The following is a 13,275-nucleotide window of genomic DNA, read 5'->3' as shown; positions in this document are numbered from 1 at the left end:
ACATAATTTTGATGTAAAAATATTTTTTAAAAAGAAGCTCATTCATACTTAAATTATTATTGATGCAAATTAATTATTAATAAATTAACTATTTAATTAATAATTGGTATTTAAATTTTGACATATTAATATATTACTAAATTATATTATTAGATATTGTTATATAAAATGATAATAGCATTTGTAAATTGTATCCCATACATTTTATTATGTAACAAATAAATCAATTAATGGGATACAACCTGGGGATGGCAAATAATATGAAATTAAATAAAACACTTGATTTACAAATTATTCACTCAAAAAATAAAATTTACAAGGCTATTGGTAGATTTTGTAACAGGCCAAATGGGCAAACACCACTTGTGTTAATCGGACAGGCGGGCACAATTTTATGGGCAATACCAATAATGATAAAATGATTGATAATGACTAGGGCTGCCCCCTAATAGTCGACTAATCGTTAGTCGACCAGAAGAGGCTTGGTCGACCAAAATTTTTTAGTCGCTTAGACACAGAAAAAATAAATCCACATTGGCAAAGTCACGCAGATCGTTACCGGCTGATCTATGGTAATACAGTACATCCGGCAAGACATCCAAACTCTCGCCTATCAATCATCCACCACAAATATGGCTTATCATCTGAAACATGTAAGTATTAACAACTTTACATGGCTGCACAATCTAATGTTAACCCAGAGAAATGTGCGCTATATTCAAGTGTCTGTGTGGAAGCTGAACATTAGCGCTCACTGCAGGACAGATGGAGGCGCCGGTGCGCTCACTTGCTCTTAAAATAGGCTACTCCGTAATTTTTGGTCATACAGATAAGAGTAATACATCTTTCAAATCTGTAAAGACTCTATGTTTATTTATGTGCACTCACAATAACAAAACGTGCTTTTCCTTTGAATGCTTAAAATTAATGACTACTAGTCGACCAGAAAAATCCTTAGTCGAGGGCAGCCCTAATAATGACAATTATGACAACAAGCAGATGTATAATGCTCTATCAATACTCACAGAAATGATTTCACGGTAGCCACGAATGTTGGAGACTTCCGTGGGTTCTTCCTCTCCCTCATCCTCTTCCTCCGTTGCCTCATATCCCTCATCAGGACAGTCTGTTTCTGTGTCTGCCATGTTGGTCATGAGGTCGATGAGCTGCTCCAGAGGAGGGCTGAGCTCTCTCTCCTCATGCTCCTTCAGGCCATAATCCAAAGCCTTGTAGATCATTATACCCAGAGACTCTATGATCTGTAACACACACACTCACATTCATTATAACCGTAAAGTCATGACATCAGAAGCAACACGTGCTATGACATTAACCTCTATTTTACAACCTATATCATGACCCCTGATAAAAGGCATCAGAGACTAGCTCAAAAGAAAGAGAGAGTCAATAACCTCTTGGATTAGCCTCATTACAGTCTTATGACTCTCAGAGGCCTGCATGCTTTAATGGCGGGGGAATTCAGATATTCAGATTTGACAAACGCTGGATTTCTGTCTCAAACAGGACTAAGGCTTAGTTTTATAATATAAAAATATTCGGACACATTATATAAAAATATATTACTAACATACTATTATATTATATATTATTAAGTCAAGTCACATTTATTCATTTAGCACTTAAAACAATTCAGGCTGTTTCAAAGCAGCTTCACAGTAATACACAAGAAAATAACAGTATTCGTGTTTTTATAGTTTTACAGTTAGGAAACAAATGCAAATTTAGCTGTAAAACGGCTCTAAAAAAACAACAGAATTATTATTGAGCTCAATTTAGTTTAATGTGGATTCAATTTAGTTAAATAACTGTGAACGTCGCTAAGTTCAGTAGTTATAAAGCAAACTCAGTTCAACTATGAAAGCAGCTCTTCAGAAGATAAAAGTGTCAATATTCAGCTCAAGTCAGTTTAGTGTTGATTCAGTTTAGTTCAATAAGTGCAAAATTCATAAATTATGAAACAAGCTTAATTCAGCTATAAGCAGCTCTACAGAAGGCAATAGAGACGTCAGCTTGAGTCAGTTTAGCATTGATTTATTTTAGTTCAATAACAGTGTCGGTGATGCAGAGTTCATCAATTAATGTAATTATTTACATTATTTATTTATTTATTAACAATAAAAAATATTGTGACACATTATAGGCTATGTGAACGTTCTAAAAATAGCAGCAATATTTAGTTTGAGCCTCAGGGCCAGTGAAAACGAGTATCTTTCAGTGCATCACATATGAACCCGTGCAGTATCGCGACATTACCCACCGCGTGCCTGACTGTTTCTGTGAACAAAGATGCCCTCTGTTATCATAAGAGCCATCAAGGAGTTGATTGACTGGCCTAGTGTTGTTTTGTACCAGTTCAATTCAATCATTTTAGAGTAAGTTCAGGCAGCAGGAGCGGATGTAATCGTGAAAATCAGCCTGGCTTGTGCTCACATCAGGAGACTGACATGACCCGACAGCCAATGCGTGATCAATTAAACCTAACTAACACAACTGAGCTGCTAGAACAGTTCATGCGGAGCAAATTACATTATGCAATTACTGAAAGAATGGTAAAAACCAACCGTTTTTTTCATGCAAACGTATGGCAAACATCCCAAAACAGCAAACCGAAGGTCTGATCATTTCCGAACTAGATCAAATAAGGAGGAATACAGATAATCTATATACAGATTAGTCCTCAACCCTTTGTCAATAAACTACAACCAGACTCAAACATAGTACAGAGAATGAATTATGTTTATAAAGGAGGTTATACGAAACGTCTTATCAGTGAGAAGATAAAAAAAACAGTGTAATTATTGTTATGTAAGCGACTTCTCAAACAGATGAGGTCTCCTAAACATTTCACCACTTCCACCGATCACATCTCTATTTCAATACTGACACTTTTCCAGGTGTGGATTTGCAATAGTAGTTAATACCTCGCTAATGTTCCAGACTTTAATCCTTGTCATGAGGAAAACAAATATTACAAGTGTCCTGCTCTTATGCAATCTAATCCTCTGTGTAATACACTGCACTAGAGCTCAGCTACCAGCAAGTCTAGCCTGCTTGGGATTGTAAACACGGAAAAGGCCTTAAACAGAGTGTAGAAGGATTCATTCATTACCAGCAGACTTGCTTTTCGTTGTTTCATAACACTTAACTACTAGGAGTGCGCAGTATGAACAAAATCTCATATGAGTAATTTTATATCACCATAATGTTATAAATAGGGATCCATCTACAGTATATTACAATTCTGGCCAATACGGATAAATAAGATAATTATAAATGGTCAATAAATGGTCAATATTAAAATTGTAAACCATTAAATAAAACCAATGCTACCAAGTGCATTTAGGCATCACAACATTATAATTTACAGCGTGAAAGAAATTTTCATTTTGAGATTTGCTTAAAATTACATTTAACAGTCTTATTAAATAATATACGTAAAATTTTTAAAGATTAAGTAAGCAATAGATAATGGAGAAGGTAATCAAAATGTTAAAATAGAGGCAGTGTTGATTAGATTTTTGTTAATATTTTGAATTATTTTTATATTTTTTGTTTTCACTTTAATTTTACATTATGACATTTTTTCTTTTTTCTTTTTTAAATATGTCAATATAATATTTTTTTTATAGTTTTAATTTATTTAGTTGTATTTATTTTAGTACTCCAAAATAAACTAAATGAAAACTGTTTCCTCTGAAACTAGTTGAAATAAAATATTTTTTTTATTTTATTTTATTTCAGTTAACATTTATTTTATTTCATTTCGAGTAACGAAAAAGTATTTATGGTTTTAGTTTTGGTTATGGTTTTAGTGAAATTCTTAAATAGAGTAAACGGACATGCAAAATTAAATGTAAATAATATTATTTATTATTTAACAATATTAAATAATTTAATATTGTTATTTAAATATTTAAGGATATTTAACAACAGTCAGTGAATATTTAAAGTCAACGGATACAGATCAATAAAAAAAATTATTATAAAATTTCTTGCTCAGTTTTTCAGCATTACTCCATGTTGCTCTCACGTGTAAATAACAGAAGTCCTGCCTTCAGCTTCACAAATACCTCTAAATCTAAAAACACAATCTTTCATTGACGTCCTTTTATTCCAGCTTTTCCAGGTGTGGTCAACATCAACAAAGCATCAAACATCCGCCTCAGTTACACATCTGGGAGAGGCAGAGCTTTTACATAACATAAAGATGCCAAAAAGGGGAAGTCAGGAGGACGAGAATGCTGTATGATGATGCAGATGCAGCGACAGCTCATCGAGTGGCTTGTCATCTGTTAAATAATGAAAATGTTGTTGGGCACACGTCAGTAACTAACAGCCCCAAAGCTACATGTAACTGTTTGGCCTTTGTAGTGCTGCCCGTGCTGAAAATGCAATTTATGTTATTGACCAAATACTTATTTTCCACCATAATTTGTAAATAAATTCTTTAAAAATCCTACAATGTGATTTTCTGGATTTTTTTTCTCATTTTGTCTCTCATAGTTGAGGTATACCTATGATGAAAATTACAGGCCTCTCTCATCTTTTTAAGTGGGAGAACTTGCACAATTGGTGGCTGACTAAATACTTTTTTTCCCCACTGTATATATTGTATTGTATTGTATTAAATTATATTATATTTAAATTACAGAATCAACTTGTTTTGGCAAATTTACAAAAGCAGAGGTTCTTTTTCCTGCAGTATTGCGTGTCTGAGGTACTGTACCCTTACGTTTACACGCATGTAATTCCGAGGCAGTGGAGGGTGTGACTGTGAGAACATCGAGTTCCTGCAGACGTCCTAAAACAGTGCAGGAACACAGGACTATTCTCTCTGCAATTTTCACTCCTGGGTTGTGACTCAGAAGGAATGAGATTGAGAGAGAGCGCAGTGTTGCTGGAGGAAGAGTTACAGGAGAGAAAGCAAGAATCCTGACACACTAACACATACAGGGCTAAATCCAGTCAGAAGCACATGACTTGAGCTAGACATGCATGATATAATTTGTGTGCTGATCAACTCTAAATCATCATTGTCTATCTTCTGATAGCGGAGACAATTTGTTTTATTGGCCAATATGTATATCAAATATAAAACGAGGCCTCAAATCTTCAAATCAAAGTGATATTTCATCTCCCTCAGTATATGTTGACACTAATGATGCCGTTGCCTTCCTCTCTCTCTGTCTCACACTATGCAAAACAATGAAGACACAGGCTAGTGTTTCGCTCAGCCCACTTTCTCGTAAATAATTGAGATATCATTGGCTAGTTTTGTGAATTGCCTCTTCTCAATAATTATAAATAGTTTAATTTTGAAAAATAATTTTAATAATTTCATCATTAATAAATGTATAATTTAAGCAAGGTAGTAATAATAAACATTGTAACTTATTTTGCATATACATACAAATATTTATTAATATTTTGTTATTTATTTATATAATAATAATTATATTTATTATTATTATTATTGTTAACAGAAACCATTTTTTGGTCAATTGGTCTATTATTATATAATAATAATTATATAATGATAATAATTATAATAATAATAATAATATAACAGCTATTAAAATTTACTATCATAAAAAATTAGGTGTATATATTATTATTATGTTAGCAAATTATAATAATAATAACTATTATTATTATTATTATTATTATTATTATTATTAGACATTTATATTAGACATTTATTTACATCTCCACACAGACTTTTCAGTCTAATTTCAGAGAAAATCAAGACACCTACTAGCAAACAACATCCTGACACTAACAAGAGCAGTCTGTCCGTCAGACAAACACAGTTGGGTACGGCTCTGTTTCCTCTATTGAGTTAGCATGCCAGTACCTTTACACCGATGTGGGCAGCAGTCAGCTGTCTGCTGAAGCATCGGCATGTGGCTCACCGCACACACACACACACACACACACACACACACAAGCACATGATGCGTGAATGAATGTGTGCACAACCACATACATGAGAGGCAACGAAGAGGCCTACACTTCCAGGATATTCCAAGACTTTTTTCTGAATCATTCCAGAAACATTATTAAGAGGATGTCATCCATGGCAGACCTGAAGCATAATCAATAGCACAGCTTGTACGGAGTCCAATAACATTATGCATAAGTTAGGGAAGGTTTCCGGGTTATTTATTTATAGACCACTGACCCTATTAAGATGGACCATCTAAAACACAGTGCAGATGAGACTAGATGAGACAGGCTCTTCATCACTGTTCATTCACACCACTTATGTCTATTCACCAGGGGGTTATTGCGCTGATCATCAGTGCACACTGGGAACTTGGGAAGAAATTAACATCAAAACACAAGATGAATTTCTTATGAAGACCAAGATGGAAGCCATTCATTAGTTGCAACCTCAGACTCCTGCTATTGATTAAGACGTTAAATAGCAGACAAACTTGATATCCTTGATGTTTCTGATTGCTTCGCATTATTGCGGTTAAAAATATAGATTTATTGATACATATCAATTCTGAATATTTAAAAAAAGTACTAATAATCCTTTAATACTCAATTTCCGCAGTATCAATACAAGTACAGATCATGATCTGGTGTTTTCAGAGCATCTCAGTTCACACTGAGCCTGACACCGTGTTGCTTCAAGCGCATCATTCTGCACACCGGATGCGCACATTGTAAGCGCTTCGTGTTAAAAACTGCAAAGCACAAAGGGAAGAGAAATTGATGCGTAGTGTATTATATCTGTGCAACAGTTATTGAGCCTTTCTTTTAACAGTTTTAAATTTCAGTTACTGTGCACGTTAAAAACTATTTATGGTCTTTTCTACGCCCGTGTTTTGTTCTCACAGACACCCGGTAGCAAGTAACAAAACAGCATTAAACTCCTGCAAGAAGATAAAGTCCTTTTTGCAAAATCATAGACATGTATTTACAAATCAAGTATAATGGGAACACAGAATGATCTTGGAGAGGTTTACCGAGCTGACTGCTGTAACCGAACGCGACCAGGGTTTAAAGGCTGAACGACTGACCGACAGCCACAGCGGAGAAAAGAGTTTGTGTGAACTTTAATGTAAGTTTAATGGACTTAAATATTCATATGTAGCTCACATTAAAGGGATACGGTTTCTACGTGTATTTATGCTTTGATTTAAACGAAAACAGCGCATCCGTGCAGCGCGGCTGACACAATAGCGTACGCTGCTTGCATTCAGCGGATATTCTCCAAAATGGCACTACTGTGATGCGGAGAGACACAGAGGAGACAAATTGTTGAATAAAGTCGTTATTCTTGTTTTCTTTGCATACAAAAAGTATTCTTGTCACTTCATAACGTTACGGTTGAACCACTGATGGCAGATGGACTATTCTGACTTTGTCTTTCATACTTATCATTTTCATACTAGTGTAATTTACGTGGCAGTCAATCGGACAGTCACAAGACTCCCGGTTTTCATCAAAAATATCTTAAATTGTGTTCTGAAGACGAACGAAGCTTTTACGGGTTTGGAACGACATGGGAGTAAGTGATTAATGACAATTTTCATTTTGGGGTGGAGTAACCCTTTAAGCTATCGTACGGCTTCAGAAGTAACAGAATAATACGCACAATCTCGGATATGGATCGGCCCTCTCTGACCGATACTCAATCAGACAAAAAATGGCAGTATCGGAGAAAAAACAATACAAAACTAAACCAAACCACACCACCAAACAAAGCACAAAAAACAAAACAAAACAAAACATTTTCCTCCATGTCTCTCCCAGCATCTTTCTTATCAATTTCTTAGAGGTTGCACCTGCGTCAGGGTTTAGAACGACAGCTGCAATCCGTGTACAATTTACAGCTCTTGGTAAATAATGACAACACTTAGGAGTAATAATGCTGTTTGCATAGCTGGCGAGCTGTTTTGCAGACTGAGCCCTGCTGTAGTACGGATGCCGTGGGACCTGCTGAGTAATCTTCAGTTAAGGAGAGCTTCTATCTGACTTCTCAGGTAAAATATGGCCTCTCTCCAGGGCCGTGGAGGTCAGTGCTGCTCACTTAAGAGAAGGCAGCTCAGCCATGTCCGTACTCTCAACAACCGTCTGAAGAACTCTACAAACGCCCATCTCATTTCAGCCTGGGCATAGACAGATGCTGCTCTCCACTTCCGAGAGTACAAGATTCCACTGAAAGAAAACCACACAGAGCATGAGGCCAGGTCTTAAGTGTGTGTGTGTGATCTGTTATATAGAGTATATAGAGATTTCTCAGTTGCGCTCTGATTTGAGTGCCGTACACTCAGTTTGGGGCTACTGAAAAACACAAGACACATCACAGACACTTAAATATATCTCCAGTGCAATAATAAAGCAATTTATTTGTCTGTCTTAAAAACCGCTCAAAACACAGGAAATAATAGTGTGAAATGAGGAAACCGGATCACCCGAAATCAACTCACAGCTCCTGCACAAGCACCACTGCTCTTTGTCTAGAGCACACGGCTCTGACAAAAATGAAGCCATTTAAAAACTATGACTCCGTGATATTGGTATGAAACTATTCTCACACACACTGAGGCCACACCGTGACCTTTGAGTTTGGTACAAGTTTATTCGGATTCCAGTGGTCTTGTGGTGTCCAAGTCTGGTGCTGTTCCACAGCTACGGATTAAACTTCACCAATATGCATGCACACTGACACCATTCTGAGTATTATTCGTACACACAAATCTCTTTTTTTCCCTTTTTTATTCTCTTGAATAAAATATTTTGGCACTGTTTTACGGTGTCTATTCCCACTAATTGAAGCGTGTGTGAACACTAATTAAAGCTCAGGGGGAGAGAAATCGGGGGGGAACAACAACAAAAAAACTCGTATTTGGATCAGCCCTCTCTGACCGATACCCGATCTGAGAAAAATGGCACTATCGGAGCCGATACCCGATATGAATATCGGATCGGCGCATCCCTAATCTGCATGTGCTATGAATTTAACATAAGCACCAGGTACACTTTATTGTCACATCGGCATAATTTCCTACATTTTTGTGGACAGATTATTACAGCATTTCACTAGATTTGCAATGAGAAGCATTTGTTGATTAAAAGGCATATTCACTCGACAAGCTTGCGCATCTGCGCCGCCGCGCGCTCAATCCATTCAGTGTGTTTTGTTTATCAGCTTGTGCACATCAGCTATACAGGCGTTAATACTGAATTTTTTACGTTATATTCGTTGCATACATATACTTCCTAGTAGACATCCTTAACTCCTTTCTGCTGTCTGTTGTCGGTGTTTCTTTGTTTGAATATGGCGCTTATCACATGCTGTGTGGTATCGGCGTTTGGTATCGGGGCATTTTAACAAGTACGAGTACAGGAGACCAGTATCGGGCCCGCATCCCTAGTTGATTGTATTGTATTGAGAGTTTAACTTTGGTAAGTGAATAAATTACACAAGTATCGTAATTTTATTTCTGTAAACTAAAATAATATACTTATTATGTAATATTAATCTATTTTATATATAGTGCACTATTGTTATTATTATATAAAATAGTCATTTTAATAATTCAATAATAGTAGTAATAATAAACACTCTGACTTTTTTTGCATATACACATTTGCATATAAATTTATTTTGCATTTATGTATTTCTCACAGTTGTAAGAAAAAGACAAGTAAACACAAGTAAACAAAATGTAATGATACATATTATATGTTTTATTATTATTATTATTATTATATAATCCCACTCAGAGCTATTAGGCCAGAGGAATCTCAGACAGCAGAGTTTCAGTTGAAAAGAAAATACTTCGACTATTAGATATTAGTCCTTAATGTTGTGGCAATTTTTCTCTGTGGTTTCGAAAAAGGTATTAGTGTTATTTTCAAGGTATTGTAGCAAAAGTTAAACATTTCTGTATTATGACAAACTCTACTTAAAGGGATAGTTCACCCAAATGAAAATTCTGTCATCATTTACTCACCCTCAAGTTCCTTCAAGCATAAAAATAAATAAATAAATAGAAATACTATGGAAGTCAATGGCTACCAGTAACTGTTTGGCTAACATCATTCTTCAAAATATCTTATTTTGTGTTCAGCAGAAGAAATAAATTAATACAGGTTTGGAACAACATGAGGATGAGTAAATGATAAAAAAGATCTTTCATCTTTCAGTGAACTATTCCTTTAACATTACAGATGTTCTCTTTTTCTTTCTTGACCTAAAAAATAAACCTCCCAAAAGACTTTCCAAACCATTCAAAAGTGTTTCCATAGCAACATTCCATTAATAGTTATTCATTCACAAGGTGGATTTCCAGCAGTACTAAAGATCAACTTTATACACTGGTAAATCTCTGCTCATTTCATCTCACCCAAGATGATCTATCTAAGCAAATATTCCCATCTGAACAGTTGAATCTGTGCAGTCTGTGTCGGTTTGACTCTCTCTGTAAGATGAGACAGAGAACAGTGATGGTGGAAGGAAAGAGTCATTCATGTGGAACTGAGCTGACAACATCCTGCCACTTCTTACACACATATAACATTGCAGCTCTATGACAAAGAATATGAACACGCCTGGTCTGGCCTCCCACCTCAACTAGTTAAACTGAGTTTGGAGTGATATTTCCTCAATTCACATTATGATGCAGTTGTTTTCCTTTTCTCGAGCTCTATCCGTCTCTCACGCTACACGAAACAATGAAGACACAGGCTACTTTTCTCGGAGCACTTCTCACTTGACATCACTGCTCCAAGGCAAAGTTTCTTGTTTCTTGTGGAGATGAGCCACTGGAGATGACCAGAACAATGCCATTCTTCTCTATTTTACATGGCTGCATCATGTTGAGTTTTTGAGGATAAACTAAGGGCAGGATTTCTGACCATATATGTGGAGTGCATGCTCAAAGACTGCAGACGCCCTGGGGTCCCAACCACACCTTGATAAACTTACAGTACATAGTTGCTTCACAATCACATGAATCGAACTAGTTAGGGGGGAAAGACGGATGTGCCCAAGGGTCCTGTGGGCTTTTGTTCCAGCCATGAATAAGCTATATGAACAGAGTGAGAAATTAACACTCACCACCAACCAAATGTGGGAACTTCTCACATAGTGGCAGGTAATTTTGATTTTCTACCAAAAGGGACTCTAGCAAAAATTAAAATAACTGTTAAAAAATGTAATACGATATTATTGTTATTTTAATAATGTAAAGTTTAATCATGTTTAATCATCAGAGTTGAAATATTTTGAAAATATGTATTTTTATATATTTTGTTTTTTCACCCCCCGGAGCCGCGTGAGACACTTTTTTTTATGGATGGACGCTTTTTATTTAACTTATTTTGGACAGAAGCACTGCAACACCCGCTGACTGCAATGATAGAGCTTGGAATAGCCATGACAATTTTTTATCTAACTCCGACTGGATTCATCTGAAAGAAGAAAGTCATATACACCTAGGATGCCTCGGGGGTGAGTAAAACACAGCCTAATTTTCATTTTTGGGTGAACTAACCCTTTAAGTCGCTTGGGTATATTTTTAGCAATAGCCAAAAAAACATTGTATGGGTCAAAATTATAGATTTTTCTTTTATGCCAAAAATCATTAAGATATTAAGTAAAGATCATGTTCTATGAAGATATTTTGTTAATTTCTTATCATAAATATATATCAAAACTTAATTTTTGATTAGTAATATGCAATTATGCATTGCTAAGAACTTCATTTGGACAACTTTAAAGATGATTTTCTCAGTATTTAGATTTTTTTGCACCCTCAGATTCCAGATTTCCAGTTGTATCTCGGCCAAATATTGTCCTATCCTAACAAACCATACATCAATGGAAAGCGTATTTATTTATAAATCAATTTCAAACAATTGAAATTTAAAAAAATTGACCTTTATGATTGGTTTTGTGGTCCAGGGTCACAAATATCAGTTGTCACTATATCCCTCAAGGAAAATTCTTAGTAAGATGGTATTTAAATGCTTAGTTTTATGATCAAAGCTAGTTCTCATTGTACATTTCACTGATAATAACATTTTAACATGAGTTTTTTTTAAATGATGGATAATCAAGTAAACCTAAGTTGCTTCAGTCTAGTAAGTGTTCATCTTAAAATATTACTAACAATATATAAGTTATTCATAAGTTTATTTGAGAAAAATCAGTAAACTATCAATCAGATGACAGAAGGCATGTAGTAGAATGTGAACACCAGGCTTTTCAGCAAAGTTTTGATCATGTTCATAATTTAGAGGCCTTTGATATTTTTACATCAAATATGATAAAGTAGGCTTTATAGGGTTAAACTTTTTGCAACATGCTGGGTTTTGAGTAGCTTACTGTAAATGACCTGAAAATATTTAATGTCAGCTTTGCCATACTTGGTTAAGGCTAACGCTAAATTTGAATGGTGGTGTGTGAGGGGAATCCTAATTTTCATGATCTTTCTGAGTATTTTCGTGATTAAAATGCAGTGGTTGGCTCTAATTTCAAATGCCTACAGATATTTTGGTTTAAGGCTAGTTTGCTTGATATAGGACAAATAACCAATTAATAAATTTGCTTTAAAAAATTGTTTTTAAAATAAAATCAGCAACCAGTAGGCTGACAGAATCAGCCAAACTGCTAGTTAAAGAAAAAACTAAATCTGAATTGGCCATGATCGGTGCATCACTAATTAAAATACTAAATAAAAGGCCTCAAATTGGAAGTGCAATCTGGGCTGTCTTTTGCTGTCAGTTCTTCAATAGGTAGATCTTGTCTTTCATAAAGGCAGAGGTCAGGGATCTTGGGCTTAAAAAGGTTGGTGACCACTGCTGAATAAGAACACAAACTACATTCAAGGGGCATGTAAGGACTGTTTCCCAGGAAAATTTGGATCCTGAAGTACAGACATCTACTAAACTGGCACAGAGATGACCAGCTGAAAGCAAAAGAACGGAGTACAAAAAACACTATGAGAAAGTGAATGAAAGAGAAAAAGTGAACGGTTACATAATGATCTGGCCACATCCAGAGCCCTACAGCAAGGTGGACATTTGCTTCCCTCAGACGAATACTGTGACTCACTGTCCCGTACAGAGACTGATAGGGGGACGACTTGTGCTACTGTTCTAATGTAGGAAAAATTGTTCCTACCTCTCTCTGACCTCACTCAAGCATCTAAGGTGGAAAAGGATGTGCTATAACCCATACTTCTTTATAAACTTAATTTTTTAAAACTTTCTTGCACATATAGCTTAAGA

At 35.5% G+C, this 13,275-nt stretch overlaps 1 protein-coding gene across 3 annotated transcripts in view; it reads right to left on the bottom strand.

Annotated features, from left to right (window-relative positions):
- The window catches only part of spire1a (spire-type actin nucleation factor 1a), a 59,116-nt gene that overhangs the window by 24,507 nt on the left and 21,334 nt on the right, over positions 1-13,275 (bottom strand). For all 3 annotated transcript variants that reach the window (XM_016239490.1, XM_016239491.1, XM_016239492.1), the window contains exon 3: positions 1,026-1,259. In XM_016239490.1, the coding sequence (XP_016094976.1) occupies positions 1,026-1,259 (234 nt within the window). The remainder of the gene's footprint in view (positions 1-1,025; positions 1,260-13,275) is intronic.

Source organism: Sinocyclocheilus grahami, unplaced genomic scaffold (genome assembly GCF_001515645.1).
Source record: "Sinocyclocheilus grahami isolate Dianchi unplaced genomic scaffold, SAMN03320097.WGS_v1.1 scaffold566.1, whole genome shotgun sequence".
In the NCBI taxonomy this organism is placed as follows: Eukaryota; Metazoa; Chordata; class Actinopteri; order Cypriniformes; family Cyprinidae; genus Sinocyclocheilus; species Sinocyclocheilus grahami.
The sequence above is the reverse complement of the archived record's forward strand: the minus strand, read 5'-3'. Positions and strand labels throughout refer to the sequence as shown.